The following is a 17,693-nucleotide window of genomic DNA, read 5'->3' as shown; positions in this document are numbered from 1 at the left end:
AGAATTGAATGCCCATTTGATATGGGGGAACTTGTAAATATCACACACTAAATCCATTGGCATGTGATATTTAGTTGCTCAAGTGCAGACTCCTAAGAAGCAAATCCCTATACCTGAACCAGGTTGTTACATTTTTAGAAGCAAGTGAAGTGGAGAGGGAGAGAGAAGGGTTTGAAAGGGAGTGGTGCACAAGGGGAGAAATGAAGATACTAGGGTACACATGGAGGGTAAGAAAGTTGAGGAGACTTTTGTGTTTGCAGCCTCTTAAGCAAAGAATTTCAATAGAGAAAGAGTAAGTGATCTAAAAAGCAATGGGGGGCAGTGATCAGAAATGCCTAACACTGGGAATTCAGGGTACTGTGTTGTAGGTGATAAGGTCCAAGATGTAGAGAAAGGGTCATCGACTAGAGAGAGAGCCAAAAAACACAAGCACTGTCCATCCACTAGTGAAAGGATTTTTAGAATGTGATATATCATACAGTGGAATATGATTTGACAAAAGAAAGAGTGAGGTACTGATATATCCTATGACATGGGTGAACTTTGAAAGCATCATGCTAAGTGAAAGGAGCTTGTCACAAAAAGATCACATATTGAATGATTTCATTTATGTGAAAAACTTTATTTATATGAACATTTAAAGTAGCTGTGGTATGCTGACACCACTGGGGGTCCTCTCCAAATCTCAGACTGGTTGTCCTGTAAAGCAAGAAGGTTTTGTTTATTTCAATCTGAGCATAGTTTTTCTCATATACATTTTCTCCTCTATAATATTTCTGAGCCCCTGTTGTTATATTAATGGGTGCCCACATCTGTTTGTCTGTGTGTAATGAAGACAAATTCTTCAGATGACAGATAGAGATCTCTGAATTTAACTGACTGGTACACATTTTAAATTATCCTTTATCTTGTGGAAGCTGAATTTTAATAAAGAGGTCTTTCCCTTACCTTTTGAAACAGTGATTGCAAATTTCTGGACCCACACTGTTTATACTCTTACTTCAGTTTAATGCAGTTCAAAAAACATCTTTTGATAATCTTCGGTGTACATAAATTTTTACTTAAACTGCGAGAAGAGTGCCCAACCTATGCCAGACATTTTGTAAGATACTTTCTTTAATGTACCTGTATCTTTTCATCCTCACAATAACCTCATAAAATCAATATCATTCCTGTTTCATAGATAACAAAACTGAAAGTCTTAGGAGGCCCCAAAGGAAGTCTCTCTCTCGTGGACCCTGGAGCCCTTCACTGGTGTTTCCATTAGTAGTGATCACAACCTTGTGCTGCTTAATGCATGTGTCATTCTGACAGGACATTTTCAGTTCTGGCAATTGGGGGCAGGGCATATCCCTTCCAGAACAGGACCCCCAGAAGCTGTGCAACACACATCTGCAGAACTGTCATTTCTGGCTTTCTATGAATAGCCTCTTTCCTTGTCTACAAGAGACACCTGCTGCCTGGCTCTGTTGGGGGGGGGGGGAGGGTTTGCAGCCCAGTGACTGTCTTAAGAAACTTGAAGAAAGTCACAGCGCCCTCTCATTGCAAAGCTCTGTAGGATGACCTGTGTCATTTTCTAGAAAGAAGGGATGAGAGATAGGAAGAGTCTAATTTACAAGTCAGTTCGTGCTGTTCTGATCATCTTACCAACTGGTGGAGGTGGAGGCAGCAGGTCAGAACCAAGAGGCCACCAGGGAGGCAGAGATGGCCCATATCGTAGCATCACTGACAGAGGGCCTCCCATGGGGTAGCACATGAGGGGGGGTCCTGGGAAAAAGGGGGATCCTCTTGCTTTCATATTGATCTGCAGGTAAAGTTTTGAAAAATTTTTATTTTATTTTTATTTTATTTTATTTTGTTTATTTCTCTCCCCTTCTCCCCCACCCCCTCCACCGTTGTCTGTTCTCTGTCTATTTGCTGTGTGTTCTCCTTTTGTCCATTTCTGTTGTTGTCAGCGGCACGGGAATCTGTGTTTCTTTTTGTTGCGTCATCTTGCTGTGTCAGCTCTCCGTGTATGCGGTGCCATTTCTGGGCAGGCTGAACTTTCTTTTGTGCTGGGCAGCTCTCCTTATGGGGCACACTCCTTGCGCATGGGGCTCTCCTACACGGGGACACCCCTGCATGGCACGGCACTCCTTGCGCGCATCAACACTGTGCATGGGCCAGCTCCACACGGGTCAAGGAGGCCCGGGGTTTGAACCATGGACCTCCCATGTGGAAGGCTGATGCCCTAACCACTGGGCCAAGTCCGCTTCCCAGTTTTGAAAAATTTTGATGTCACAGACAAAAGCACCATTGCCGCCTAAAGCCAAAATCCAAAGGAGCAGGTGTCAGCACCTGGCACGTCCCCTCTACCAGGATCCCAAAGAGCAGCATCAGTGCCAGAAACTGTACTCCTCCAGATAGATTTCATTTCCAGAATCTTCCCAGCCCTGCCTCCACCATCATCATAGTAGATGGTCATTTACAAATGATGAAACAGAAGGAATGGAAATGAAATCCCAGGCTCTGCGCATGCGATTCTAGATACTGTTTAGAGCCCTTCCACAATCTTATCATGTCTTCTCTCTGATTCTCAGAACCCTGCAAGTTAAGGATGAACACTCTGCTGTAAATTTGAGGAAACAGAAGTTCTGAGAAGAATTAGATCCATTCCCAGGGCCACACATTCTGCTTGCAGGTGCCTGCTCATACTCCCTCTGCTCGTCTCCCTGACAAAAGAGTCGTCCAGTCTCTGGAGGTTTTCCTGTGGGCATGAAGTTCTCTTAGAGAGATGTGGAGTTCTGGAGTTCTAGGAATGTACTTTCTGACAAAAACAGTGTTACATATGGAAGTGAGCTATGTAGAGGTAACTCAGTTGTGTCTGGTTTTGTGTTTTAAAAAAACAAGAGAGAGAGGGAGAGAGAAAATTCAAGTATAACATAGCACACAGAAAGAAGTAAGGCCAGAAAATGGGGTTAGAATAAAAGAGGAAAGTTTTGTTCAATACTTGTTAGAATTGAAAACAATCGAGGGCAGCATTTACCTTGCCGTCCGCCAGCTCCTCAGGGGGGAATGCGCTTCTGCAGCTGCTGTTCTTCATGGGAGCAGCACCAGGTTCTGGATCTGACAAAGGACAAGAATCAGCTGGGGTCTATTCTGACTTGTTGTTCTGTGAGGAAAGATAACAAACCCTCTGCCTCCTTCCTCCACCATCTTAAACTCCTTAACCCACTCAGGTCCCTCACCAGAGGCAGAGAGTTTTCCAGACACCCCAAATGCAAGCTGTGGACGAGGGGGAAGCCCATCCCCTGAGCTCCACAATGCTCTGGCTGTAAGTGTAGGAGGCTTCCTAACAAATTATTTGATTCTAGTCAGGGCAGGGCTCCAGTCTAGTGGGAACTCAACACTAAAACCAGGATCTCCCAATATATAAAGGGAATTCACTTAGATTTAAGACACATTAAAAATTAAAATAACTGCCTTGGATAGGAAACTTATCAGGAAACTTGAGGCACTGGTCTTTTTCTTCAAGCCACAGGTAGATTTTAAAAATTCTTTCAGTCTATATAAAATCTGACTTCCATATCTGACCAGGTAACATATGAATATTTATGGCTAAAAATGGACTCATTGGCATTAATGCATGATAATGAGAAGAAGAAAGATCCATGGGGCATTAATAGAAATTCATCATCTTGGGGAGTAAAATTACAGAGAAAGACAATTTATGAATAAAGTATTATGCGACACAATACAAATAAAGGAACCTCTAACAATAGTAAGCAAATGCTTCCTCTCCCAATACAGGCCTTGCAGTAGACTATCCACCAAGGGAAATCACAAAAATTTCTTCACTCTTCAGGACAAACAGCCTGCATACTAAAATGTGTTGTTTGTATTAGAGTTCTCACATAAAAGGGAAAGTATACCCCTGGAACAGGTAACTTCAAGGCAGGAAGTAGGTGCTAACCGGATTCCTTTTCAGGATTTCTCTTCTACTAAAAGTAGCCTAGAGTTGGGGTGGGGGTGTCTGCTGTCCATGGGGGGTGCACACCCCACCCTGCTTGGGGACAGGAGCAGGAGCCATTCAGGCTGTAGTAAGTGCTTGGGATGCTTTCCAGGCATCACAGTGATTACTCACTGGAACAAAAAGCCCTTGAAGTGGGTTTTATAGTAGAGAAGGAATTGCACATCCACATAGAGCTCCCTACCTCTCTGTGGAAGGTTCTGTGCATCAGGGCTTCTCAGCATTGGTTTCATAATCTTGCTTCCCTTTTGAGGCCTTGAGATTTTGTTGATTATTTTCAACAAGCTTGAATATAGAAAAAGAATGGGCTGTATAATACCAAAAAATGTCTTGTATGGCTTAAAATGTATATAAGGGTAAAATACACTACCATGATAATGCAAAGAGGGAAATAGATACAGTTAAATCTCAGGAAGAAGAGGTAAAAATAGCACTTATTAGCAGATTAAATCAAGGATACAGAAAATGACAAAAAATAAAAGGGGGGGGGAGGAAAAAACAACCTATATCTACCTAATTTAATCAAGGAAATGTAGAATAACTAAAAATCTAAAAGATAGAAAGAAAAAAAGACAAAGGAATTGCATTTACCTGCTGATGAGAGGGAACCCTAATGTATTCAGACGTTACCTTACAAGTAAAAGAATGAGCCGACATTCAGTCTCCATGTCTATCCACCATTTTGTTTGCATCCATCTCTCCAAAAGAGATTTTGAGGCAGATAAATATCCAAGTGGGTAGGAGATTGCCAGGTGAAAAGAATGCAAAAGATATATAGTGTACACAAAGGCAAAGAGGCTTCTGGAGGCCCAAGGGACCTGTGCAGAGTGGCTGCAGCTTGGGATGCATCAGAAGGAGCTGCAGAAAATGCACAAGGAGAGGCCGCCAGGGACCTGCTGAGGGGAAGCTCCCCAGGCCCCATGAGGAAACTGGAAGTGCCCCTGCAGGGCATGGAATGCCCCGGAATCCACCAGAAGGCAGGAACGGAGGTGTAGCCTACAAAGAACACTCTAGCAACTATAGGGAGAAAGAATCAGAGTTGGAAATGTGTTTAAAGATGGGAAAATGGAGGTAAGGAGAGTAATTAGAGAACCTGGGCAGTATATTCATTTTGTGTGGCAGCTGCAACAAATGACCAAATTCTAGAGGCTTCAAACATTTATTTTTAAAAAATTATTTTCTTACAGCTCTGGAATCCAGAAGTCCAAAATTAGTATGACAGGGCCCAAGTCAAAGTGTTGGCAGGGCAGGGCCGCACGCATTATAGAGGCGCTAGTATGAGTCTGTCCTTGGCATCTTCCAGCTTTTGGTGGCTGCCAGCATTCCTCTGCCTCTGTCTTCACATCACCCTCTCATGTGACTGTGTGTGTGTGTGTGTGTGTGTAAGGGCCCTCTGCCTCTGTCTTAGAAGGAAAATTGTGATGGCATTGAAGGCTCACCTGGATAGTCCAGGATCTCTCTCCATCTCAAGATGGTTAATCACATTGGCAATATCTCTGCCACATAAGGCAACAATCACAGGTGCTAGGAATTAGGACCTGATTTCTCTGTAGGTCATAATTCAGCTTTTCTAGTCAGGAAAGATGAAGGGGACCTGATCTAACGCAGTAGGCAGATAGGGGAATAAAATGGATGTGGGAGAAGCTGAAGCCATATTGTGAAGAAGAACAATTGGCATGTAAGTAACCAAACGATTACTGGTGGTAAATATAAGGTCTTCGTAACTATTTAAGAAATAAGAAATGGTTCTTTCCGGTGGGTCAGATATTTAGTGAGCCACACGTAATGTTAGGAAAAATTAAAACTGTGGTTGCTCAATGAGCACAAAAGGTGGGAAAAAACAGTGGTCCATTTTCGTTGTTTAATGGCATCAGGCAGTAGGGCCTGAGCAATGAACTATTTTCTCAGCAAGACATGCTTTCATGGAAATTTCTGTATACACTGAATAATAACATGTATGAGCAGCCAGAAATAGCAACAGATGCAGAAAGCCCATTTTCAAGGAAATAAAAATGGATTTTTATGTAGCAAGAACACAAAATGCTGCATAAGAGTTTATGTTTCAAAAGTTACCTAACTCTAAATTTGAGATATAAATTCTGGAGGAGCAATGAACTACCCAAGTCTTTCTATGGTCACAACTCCCACGCTCCTTTCCACAATGGTGTCATATAATGTTTGGGCTGAATATCTTATATTTATTTCACAATGTAAAACACCTTTGATAGCTTAGAATTCCTTAAAGTCCTTGAAGATTTAATTCTCCTAAAAAAGATCACCTCATACCTGCCACTCAAGATTTTAAAGTGTCAAAGCAGGAAATGGAAGAGAAATCTGAATCCAATAACTTGGTCAGAGAGAAAGCAAAGGTGAAAAACAACAACAAAAACAAAAAATACAGAGAGCACTGGAACATCAAAAAGACAGAGGCAGCTCAAGAGCCATAAATAGTGGTTTCTGGACCGCCCCTCCCCCACTCAGCCCCAGAATTACAGGCCAGATTCCCTGTAAAAGAACAATGAGGCTGATAGAAGTCAAGGCAGGAAGGAAGAAGCACAATTCTACAGTGATTAAATATGGTAGATATAGTGTGGTACCTGTTCTGAGGACAGATAAAACTATGTTCATGAGTCTTCACGTTCACTCATTACAACACTTGAAACAATGAACATATACACCTCTTACTCTTGGATGGCCTTCTTTCTCTTCTCATGAACTTCCTGGAGAGACTCTATTTTCAGCGTCACGGATCTGCATTCCTCTTCCATTGATGCTTTCAAAGACAGCAGTGAATTGTAGTCGTTTTCTACTTCCTTTAAGCATTCTGCAAAGGACAAATCATTCTTCAGCTGCAACTTGTTCACTTGGGCATTCAAATGTGGTTAGGGGGCTGAGGACAGAGAATCCTGAAAGGATTCTTTACCTTCCCACTGCAAAATCATTTCCACTGAATGGAAATTTCTTCTCAAAAGCAACCAACCTGCCACATTGTCTTTATTGATTGTCAAAGCTGTCAGCCTCTCCTGTAACAGTTTTGGATCTTTTTCTACTTCCCATATTGCATTTTGGGCCTAAAAGTCAGAACAGGGAGAAAATTTTGTTACAAGTGAGGCATAGTAGGAACTCCCAGGCAGCAGTTAGGGTACTCTGTAGAAGGAGTTATACCTGCAGGACATCCACCATCTGAGGCATTCGATTTTCCACCCTCCCATTGCAATCACCTAAAAAACAGGACAATTATTTCAAGAAACTGGACAATTATTTCATGTTAAAACATTTTTAAAAAATAAAACAATAAGCTGGAAAGTTTCATTAGGGTAATTCATTCTTAAAATAATTGAAAACTTAGGAAGAATGAAAGAAGGAAAAGGTTCTCTTTGTTGTCCTATGAAAGGGTGGGTGAAAATGGCTCTCTTCTTTCCCAGATCTGCTTCTGTCTGGGAAAAGGCCCAATTCCCATATTCCCTCCCCTGTTCTCCCTGGAAACTCTCCCAGGAGTAGACATACAGTTTACCACTTGCACACTTGTGGTAGTGACATTCAACTTGGGGAATGGCTCTAGTAACATTTCCATCACTAGTATATAAGGCCATCACTCTTCCTACACCCTCACCTCTAAGGGCAATACCCCAGTGAGTGGCTTTCACCACCTCTGTGTTCTAACCCTGGCTGTGAGTCTTGATACCTCACAGATGCTTCAGAGATGATGAGCACCACTAAAAAGACCATCTCCATGAGATGAGAAACAAGTCTGTCATCACATGAGACCTGACAGGAAAGTGTGCAGGACATAGAGGGGTAAGACCCACCTAATGCTGCTCTAACTTCCCCTCATGTATCTAATTTCCATAGGGATAGGGGAAAGGGCTTATGGTTCTGTTCTTGTCCAATGTTCTACAATGCCCAACACCTACCTGGGCCTGACACAGGCAGACATGTGAACAAATCCAAGGATGGGACTCTATAATGCCAATACTTAGGAAGAGATACATCAAGTTCAAGAGCATCAGGAGGATACTTGACTAAAGGCAAAGTGATGCAACCTCCCTGACACTGATCTTACCTGCCAGTTTTCTGTTTCTTAATGTATTTCCTCCTGTCTTTTTGGCCTTACATTCAACTTTGTATTGTAGCGGGTCCAACTGCATCCAAGCAATTAGTCAAAGCCAAAGAAAGGAAAAAGAGAGAATCAGGAAGAGTCTCCCACTGTTAATTAGATTTCTAACTGTGTACACAGGAATGAGCTTACTTCAATATTGTTTTCAGGAGTCAGAACACACTCTGAATCTGTCTGAGTTTTTTTGAAGGGTTTGCTTTGCTCACTGAGCTCCATGTGTTCTTTAAAACAGCCTTCGATGTCCTGTTATAATAAAAGAGAAAAAAAACTATATTAAATAAATTGGGGTTTTTTTCTCAAGAGACACTAGTACTATAAGACTAAAGCAGGGAAGGAGAAGTCATGACTCCCCCCCCCCCCCAGTTTAGCCGTCTTGATCCTAGCCTACAGCATTTGTAAAAATGAGCAGAGGAGGAGCCTCATACTCAGTGCTAGATTAAGGACAGAAATGTGTGTTTGCAGTCCCAGAAATAATTGTTGCCTTAGTTTGCTTGGACTGCCATAACAAAGTACCATACACTGGGTGGCTTAAACCAACAGACATTGTCTCAGTTCTGGAGACTAGAAGTCTAAAATCAAGATGTCTTCAGGACCATGAGTCCTAAGCCTGTAGAGAAAAATCTATTCTAGATTCAGCCTCTTCTAGATTCTCATGATTTCCAACAATCCAAGGCATTCTCTGCCTCAGTTATTGTATGGTGTCCCCTGCTCTGTCTGTCAGGGTCCAAATTTCCTCTTCTTATAAGGACACCTATCACATTAGATTTGGCAACTTGGACTCTTGGAGTCAATCATTCTTCATTCCAGCCCATCTCTGTCCCTCTCAGTCTAGAATGGCAGGTTCTCTGCTGATATGAAATTGTTGAAAATCTTGTCAATCTTCTGTGCAATTTTTGGAGTGTCTAAGTCATTAGTTCAGAGGGTCCTCCACAGGTATTTCTTTGATAATTGCATCTCCCTGCATCTGGCTTCTGTTGAGACGGTTGGTTGGATCCACAAGTAACACATCTAATCTTCTTTAGCAAATGGCTGTCCAGTCACACCCTTGGCCATATTTCTGTAGCTAAATATTTGCACAGGTGAGAATTTTCCAAATGATTTCTTAGTTCTTTTTTGCTTAACAGTTCATTCTTCAACTTATCTTTCCTGAGACATTTTATCACAAGTAGCAAGGATAAACCAGGCTGTACCTTCTACACTTTGCTTGGAAATCTCCTTAACTAAATGTCTATCCTCATCACTTATAAATTCTGCCTTCCATGCAACTTCAGAGCAGAATTCTTCCAAGTTCTCTGCCACTTTAGGATAAGGATCACCTTTTCTCCAATTTTCAAAACCCATTCAGCATTTCCTTTTGTTCTTACCATTAGCAACTACATTAATATTCCTCTTTCTAGCAGAATTCTGTTCATGATGACCTACATATTCTCTAAGACAATATAATCTTTGTCTACAGCTCCCTTTCCTTCTTTCTGAGCCCCGAACAGAATCACATTTAACATCCATATTTCTACCAACAGTTTCTTTAGGGCAATGTAGGATTTTTCTATCAAGCACCTCAAAATTCTTAAAGCTTTTACACATTACGCAATTCCAAAAAAAATTTTCTTATTTTGCTAGGGCTTCTGTTGCAAATTTCCACAAACTGGTGGCTTAAATCTATAGAAATTTATTGTCTCTCAGTTCTGGAGGCTCAAAGTACAAAATCAAGATGTCAGCAGACCATGCTTCTTTCAAAATCTGTAGGAAAGAATCCATTCCACATCTCTTCTAGCATCTGTTGATTTGTTGACAACCCATGGCATTCTCTGTTCAGTCATCCCATTGTGTTCTCCATTCTATCTGTATCCAAACTACCTTTGCTTGTAAGAACCAAACTACTGCAGAATGATCTTATTTTAACTTGCTTACATCCATTGGAAACTACCCAATTTGCAAATAAGATTACATTCTAGAGAACTGGGGATTAGGACTTCAACATATTGAATTTTCTAAGACATTATTCAATCCACAACAAATATCTAGCATGTTGAAACAGGGCCGGTTTAGAACTTCCTTCTGAAAATCCTATTGCATACAAGTAACTGTTTAATAAGCAGGAAATTCACATGATTTATTTCCTGTGTGAATGGATGAGACTGTCAGTGTCTCCAGTAAAAACCTGTACCAGGCCTAGAGTTCCACATGATGATACCTCACCTGATCAACTGAAGCAGTAACTGCTCAAGGAGGATCTTCAAAACCTTGATTCTTTGACCTAATTATCCTGTCCATCATCACCTCCTGAGGGCTACATAGGTTAGTAACTGGTCGATATATGACAGAATAAAGAGTCACCCTCCTGAAGGTCACAAGAAATTGTGCACCAGAAATGCAGAAGAGGTAAGTAATCTGCACATGCCTCGATCCTGAGGCCACATTTCAAAATCTGTGAATCTGTAAATGTGCATCGGAATCTTGCACTCACATCTCTTGACCAAACAGATTTGAGAAGAGACATTTAAGACATGATTTTAGGACCCTGATTTAAAACATCACTGGAATTAACTGTTCTTTATCTGTTCCTTCTCAATCTTGAGGTAAACTCTTTCTATTTGATCCCAAAGTGTTTCACAGTTCATCTTTGCTTCACTACCATGAGAGTCATGATGTTTAATTTTAATCCAAAACAAAACATTCCTATTAGAGAATTAATTCCCAGGAGCACTACAAACATTGTGCCTTATTCCAACAAGATATCATAGTTTTGTGTGTGTATGTATGTGGATGTTTTGATCTGTTTGTTTTTAAAGGAAGTACTGGGGATTGAACCCGGGACCTTGTAATATGTGAGTCAGGTGTTCAAACATTGAGCTACACCCACTCTGCCATCTTACAGTTTTATATTCTAAGATACAAAACACTTATTCCTCATAAAACCTAAGGCATATAATGAAAATTCTGAAATAAGTACAGGCAGCTTTGCTCCTACAAATTTGGAGGCATTTGGGAAATGGATATCTTTTAATTTTTCTGTAGATTTTTTTTATTCTGTCATTTGCATATAAGGTAGGAAGAAAAATATATTAGAAATTCAAAAGAAACACTGGCATTTGGGCTAAAAAGGAGAAACATCAACTCGTATTTCAAACCTATCTCCTATATTTCAGGTAAAAGGAATTGATCCATTTTGTACCTAGTTGAACAATCACATAAAGAAGTAAAGAATGAAGGAAATACTTGAAGGGATAAAATTTCATGGTATCCACAACCTTTGTGTTTACAACATAGAGTGTTTGATGAATGCTGACAAGGGGAAAGCAAAGGAGATGTAAATTTTTTCAAGTGAAATAGCACAAATGAAAATTTTATAATGGCGATTCAAAACATGCTAAATTTACTTTAAAAATTCTCTCTTCTTCATTAAGAGGGGTAGGACTGTTCAATTTGGGGCAAAATCTCAAGAATCATCTCTTAAAGATTTTTTTTTCTGATTTATTTCTAGGAGGACAGTGCTGATTGATGTGAAAGTTACCCATGGAATTGTGGGAAAACATACCTCCTCAGCCCTTAAATATAAATAGCCATTAAAGCAATTCTGGTAGTAGTACTGGAGTTCTAGAGTCAAAAGAAGGCTCGGTTTCCCAGACTCCCAACTCTTACTGCTGTCAACAGCATGGAAAAACGTGGGGCTCAAAAGACCTGGTGTACAAAAAGGCTCAAAAGCCAAATCATGATTAATAGCAGCAAAACTCTTATCAAGTCCTGATATTTGACATTTTGATGTCTCTTAGATTCTGATACAACATGCAGAGATTGACTTACATCATGCAGGAGTTCATTAAGTGCTGAAAGTGTTCTGATGTTATCCTAAGACAAACCATATTGAGGTCAGTAAGAATTAATCATTACTTTTATTTATAATTTTCAACTGGTACACTAAGGCAGATATATTATTGTGGAACTAAATTTCTGTTAATTATCCCTTACACATGCACAAATCTACTTATCTGTCATAATTGAAAAGTGGGGCACTTTAAAATGAAAATGCTTAAAGCTTCAGTTGCTTAAAATCATTTACTTCTCAACTCCAAAAGCCATAATGGGGTCCAGAGCCACAGATTGTTTTAAAAAGCTGTGACAAAACAAATGTAAAATCTTTGGACTGTGATAGACTTCTTTCCCTAATGAGAACGCATTGTAGAAATCTTACTCAGAATTGGCTAACTTTGAATTGCGAAACAGTTCCAACAAGCCAGGTACTATGGTTTTCCCAGACCATTGAAATCAGAGGTCATCCAATCATTAAATGAATGGGACAGTGCTAGAGGAAATGCACAAGCAAGAACAAAAATATTGGCCAACATCTTCCAGAAAGGACAAAAGTGCTTGCAAACCTCCAGTCATCCCCTGAAGAGTAATTGAATTACAACTCAATAAAATTCAACCTGGACCCCATTTAACCCTTGTAAAGGTCATTGGGAACATATTCCCACTTTCAAATGTTAAAAGTGGCCATCAGATGCTGAGGCCAGCCCAAAAACCTTGCTGAGATATTGGAATATTATTGTTTATCCAAACACCATTCATGATAATGCTGCTTTTGGAAAATGCTTCCAGAGACAATGGGAAAGTAATGTATATACCTCTAACATCAAGCCTCTTTCAGAAGTCAATGTGCTTCCTTTTCCCCCATGTCATGCTAAGCAGAAGACAAGGGAGAGCAGGAGGAGACATGGGCAGGCAGCTGAGAGCAAGGACAAGGGCTTCAACAGCCAAGATCTGTGCTAGAGCAGCAGGCCCAGGATAAAGCCAGCGATTCCCGTGAAAATAAGAACGGAGGTTGGGTGTTTGAAAGGAGAGAAACAGAGATGGAAATAGGACACACTTTCCCCTTCTCCCTATCCATTCACCTTTGTATTGTGCACTTTTTCTTCTTCTAAAGGAATCTTAGATTTCTAAGGAGTTTTGCAATCAATATGCAAGGAGGAAAATTCATTTACCATTTTAGGATCATTTCAATAAAAAAAACAGGGAAAGTGCACCCAACTTTAGAAAGATTTGTAGACAAAGCATCTGGTCATTTTAACTGGCAAGTTGCAGTCATCTGCAGAGTTCATTTTATGCAAAATAATTTGTTCCAAATTGTGTTTTAAAACTGAGGCTTTAAGGCCAAATGTACTAAGGTCTTACTCTCTCTTCCATTAACGTGTTAAAAAGAGCCTAAATTACACATCAAGTCCAAAGTCCCCTCTCTCAGTTAAATGTGCTAGAAAGATGAGGGAATATGAGAAAACATGAACAGGAGATCCTGCTTTTACTCTGCATTTCACTCCTTAAGGGTGATGTTTGAATATCAACTAACTGGGTCCTAGTGTTGGCCTCAGGCTTTATCCTGCTGTTTTTTTGTAATAAATATTACAAATGTTTGCTTTGCAAAGTGATTTCTTATTTCTCCCATTGGTCAAGAACAGATCCTTTAAGATGACTACATGCATAGATATATGAGTTAAACAAGTCCCCTACTATTGTGCATTTAGGTTGCTGCCAGGTTTGGAGTCTAACAAAGACTATCCCATTAAATATCCATGGTCAAAGTCTTAGAATGCATGTCTGACTAGTTCTTTAAGTTAGATTTCTAGAAATGGACTTATACTGAATAAAAAAATAGGAACATTTTTAAGGTTTCAGCTACTTATTATGAAACTGATTTTCAGGATAGTTGTAAGAATTCACAATTGTAACAGTGTATGAAAGTGCCTGCCTGATACTCAATATTTACTTTTTGATATAAAGAATTTATACTTTGAAGATTTCTCACTGAGATTATTTAGTTCTCTAGCTCCCTGGGTTCTTTCCTAAAACAATTATTTTAGAAGATTACCTTCAATTTCAAGCATTAATTTGTATGTACAATATTAATCTAAAACAAATGAAAAAAAACCATGTCTATGAAAGTGCTGCTTTTTTATAACTCACAGTATGCCTACAAGTTAATTTAATATACTCACAGCTAGAATAAATTTCCAGAATAAAAGAACAACTGAAACAATTCCAAAAGAGGCAACAATGCTGACAGGAAATCCATAAAAATCAGATCCAGATATGTAATTGAAAGGCAGAACATCAAGTAGCTGAAATTATAATGTTGAAATAGTCAGAAGCCTTAAAGAAATATAGAACACAGCAAATTCAATGAATCATTGACAATTACTTTATATCTGCCTTGAAGAGATAACCATGCCCTTCAAAAACTCTCCAAAAGAAGGAGCTACTCAAGAAAAACTTGAAGTTGGCAGCTTTATGGTTTTTTGGTGTGGTCTCAGTGTTATATACTGCAAATTTGGAAGTCCTTAAGTAGGAAATGGCTTCTAGTTTACTATGGGCCCTACCTGATCCTATGTCTAACACTGTAGTGGGATCTGCCTGAATGATGTTTTTTTTTGGATAAGTTGATTTTCACCATGCATAAAACAAAACAATTTTAAATACAATAGAGAAATGAGTTGATTTAGAAGTAACCAACTTTTAAGATGGTACACAGAACCAACATGACGATATTAAGAGGACACTAACAATATGCAAGTCCTGTAAGATTTGATTTTCATTCTGTTACACTCTTATGTGAATGAAGACAAAGATTTCCTCAGAGTAAGTTCAGACTGCTCCTGATAACTGCTCTAGATAGACTGCTCTGGATTTAACTATACGGTCATGAATGGTTGTTACCTTAATTCCAACAGTTTCTTTGAAAACGGTGCTTTAAATAGAAATAGTCATTCAACAGAATATGACTCAGCAATGGAAAGGAATGGTTAGGTAAACCCTACAATTTGATGAGTTAATCTCAAAAACACCATTCTAAGCAGAAGAAGCAAAACATAAAGTACATATGACATTGGTCCATTTATATGAAATTTTTAACAGGCAAAATTTACCTGCCATGAAGATAAAATTATCTGGGAAGAAGCATAGTGGCACTTTCTGAGATGATGCTAATGTAATATAACTTGACAGGGGTTTGCATTACACTGGCATGTGCATTTTGCAAACACTAGTATATGTACACTTGAGGTATCTATGTTTCATTCTTTGTAGATGTCTAGATGTCTCATCAAGAGGCAATCCATAAAAAGATATTGAGTTCTATTTAAGGATTGCCATAGTATTAGAGGGAAGTGTACTGATGTCTGAAATTTAGTTTGAAATGTATCAAATATAAGATGGAGAGATGGAGTGAGGGAGAGAGAGAGGAAGGAAGGGGGGGAGGGAGGGAATGAGGGGAGGCAGGTTGATGGGTGATGGGTGGGTGGACGGGTGGATGGAGGGACAGACAGATTTGTGATTAAGCAAGTACATAAAATGTTAAATATTCAACATCACTATATTTGAACTTGTTGATAAAGAGGTACATAAAACCAAAATACTGTGTAAATAACCGTTCTTTTGAACAAGAAGTGTGGTAGTTCCAAAAATGACTGCTGTTAACAGACTAGAGATTGAACAATTTAAAACACAAACCTAATTGTATTTTTATTCCAAAACACTTTTTCACAGAATTACAAACTTCAAATAAATGCTGAAGTAATCCCACAGAGGGAATGCTTCTTGGATTTATGTTATAAGTTTATGGTATATCCCTACAATTTAGATATGTACAGAATCATAGATAAATCTCAAAAAAATGTTACTAGAGTTTTCTGCCGAACCCAGGCAACTGGCCAGCCCTGCTGCTGCCCACTTCAGCTCCTGAGGACCTCACCTTTACTTCAAAAGTTACAGCTGTGGCTTTGGACAACATGAAGGTCATTTAGGATTGCAGGGCTACATTCATTTGACCTTGATTTCATTAATACTCATAATGGAGGAGTTTGAGTGCAAGATGACCAACTAGGCAGCTCCAAACAAATGGCCAATCAGCACATGAAAAGATGTTCAACATCTCTAGCCATTAGGGAAAATCAAATCAAAACCACAATGAGACACCATTTCACACCCATTCAAATGGCTTTTATTTAAAAGTCAGAAAATAACAAGCTTGAAAAGAATGTGGAGAAATTGGAGATTTTATTCATTGTTGGTGGGAGCATAAAATGATGCAGCTGCTGTGGGAAACAGTTTGGTGTTTCCTCAAAAAGTTAAACACACAATTACCATATGATCCAGAAATTCCATTCATAGGTTTATACCCAAAAGAATTGAAGGCAGGGACTCCAGTATCTATACACTAATGTTCATAGCAGCATTATTCACAATAGCCAAAAAGTGTATATTGACAGATGAATGGATGAACGAAATGCAGTATATACATAAAATGGATTATTCTTCAGTCATAAAAATCAATGAAACCTGTGAGGCCTACTACAATATGGATGAACCTTGAAAACATTATGCTAAGTTAAATAAGCCAGGAACAAAAGGACAAATATTGTATGATTCCATGTATAAGAAATTATTTAGAACAAGCAAATTCAAAGAGACTGAAAGTAGATTAGAGGTTACTAGGGGCTGGGGGAGAGAGGTAGGGAATTATTGCTGAAAGGTTAAAGAATTTCTGTTTTGGATGAAAGAGTTTTGATAATGAATGGTGATGATGATGGTTGTGCAACATTGTAAATGTGATCAATGACACTGAATTGTGCTCATAAAGGGGTTAAAATGGCACCTGTGTTATATGTAGAGGTCAGCACAAAATAGAACACAATTGAATTAGTGTAAGAAACAGGGAAAAAAGAGTACATGCTCTATGATTCCTTTTATATAAAATTCTACCCCCAAAATCCTAATCTATATTGATAGAAGCAGGTCAGTGGGTGAAGAGTTTTGTGGTGGGAGTGGGGATGGCGGGTGTGATTACACAGGGGCTCAAGGAAGTGTTTGCTGGTGATGGATATGTTCACTATCTTCATTGTTAAGTTGTTTTCATGGGTTTGAACCTAAAGCAAAACTCAGTCAACTGTACATTTTAAATAGGTGCTGTTTGCTGTGCATTTTTTAGAGCTCAATAAAACAGTAAGAAAATCAAGGCAATGCACAAGCTATTAGATTTTCATTTTCTTGATTAAGTAAATATTCAAAGACTTTCCACAATTATTGGTATTCAACTTAGAAACTTCAAGCCAGTTCATCATTGAGAATAAAAAAGAGAAATCCATAACTTACATCAATAAGGTATCCTAGTTTTTCAGTACTGAATTCATAAACTGCTTTAATCAAGTCCGTTGAAAAATATCTAAAAGTACATCCAACCTGTAGAAAGAATAGGCAAAGGACAAAGATGAATTACAATTCTGTACAACAGATAACCATGAGAGAATGCTTAGCTGTGAGGAGACAGGTAATGGCTGTCAATATTGACAGAACTGAGAGGTTAGATAGCAGTGGTAGTAATTACACTGGGATCTTCTGTGCAATGAAAATCAAGTACAGAATATTGTTAGGCAGAAAAAAATAAGATAAAAAGGAATATATTTAGGATGAAACCACTGAAGCTTTCTTTCAGCATTCAGCTTCATTCTACATACATGACACATAATGCCAAACTTTTCAAGTAGATAAAAGATCTGCAAAGTGTGGACTGTAAGTATA

General features: G+C 39.1%; 1 protein-coding gene and 1 pseudogene across 1 annotated transcript; both read right to left on the bottom strand.

The window, feature by feature from the left end:
• Nucleotides 1-17,693, bottom strand: part of LOC101443434 (septin-14-like) — a 112,642-nt pseudogene that overhangs the window by 39,519 nt on the left and 55,430 nt on the right.
• LOC131275519 (transport and Golgi organization protein 1 homolog) lies at nt 1,613-17,314 on the bottom strand. The gene is made up of 10 exons (XM_058286190.2): nt 17,268-17,314; nt 11,931-11,975; nt 8,259-8,369; nt 8,073-8,151; nt 7,175-7,230; nt 6,990-7,080; nt 6,695-6,833; nt 4,194-4,294; nt 3,026-3,105; nt 1,613-1,804 (listed from the first exon to the last, which is right to left on the bottom strand). Exons 3-10 carry the CDS (start codon nt 8,340-8,342, stop codon nt 1,613-1,615), a joined length of 822 nt encoding a protein of 273 aa, XP_058142173.2. The 5' UTR covers nt 8,343-8,369; nt 11,931-11,975; nt 17,268-17,314.

The sequence above is a fragment of the Dasypus novemcinctus genome, chromosome 23 (assembly GCF_030445035.2).
Source record: "Dasypus novemcinctus isolate mDasNov1 chromosome 23, mDasNov1.1.hap2, whole genome shotgun sequence".
NCBI classification, from domain to species: Eukaryota; Metazoa; Chordata; class Mammalia; order Cingulata; family Dasypodidae; genus Dasypus; species Dasypus novemcinctus.
Note: the sequence above shows the minus strand (reverse complement) of the source record. Positions and strands in the feature narration are given on the sequence as shown.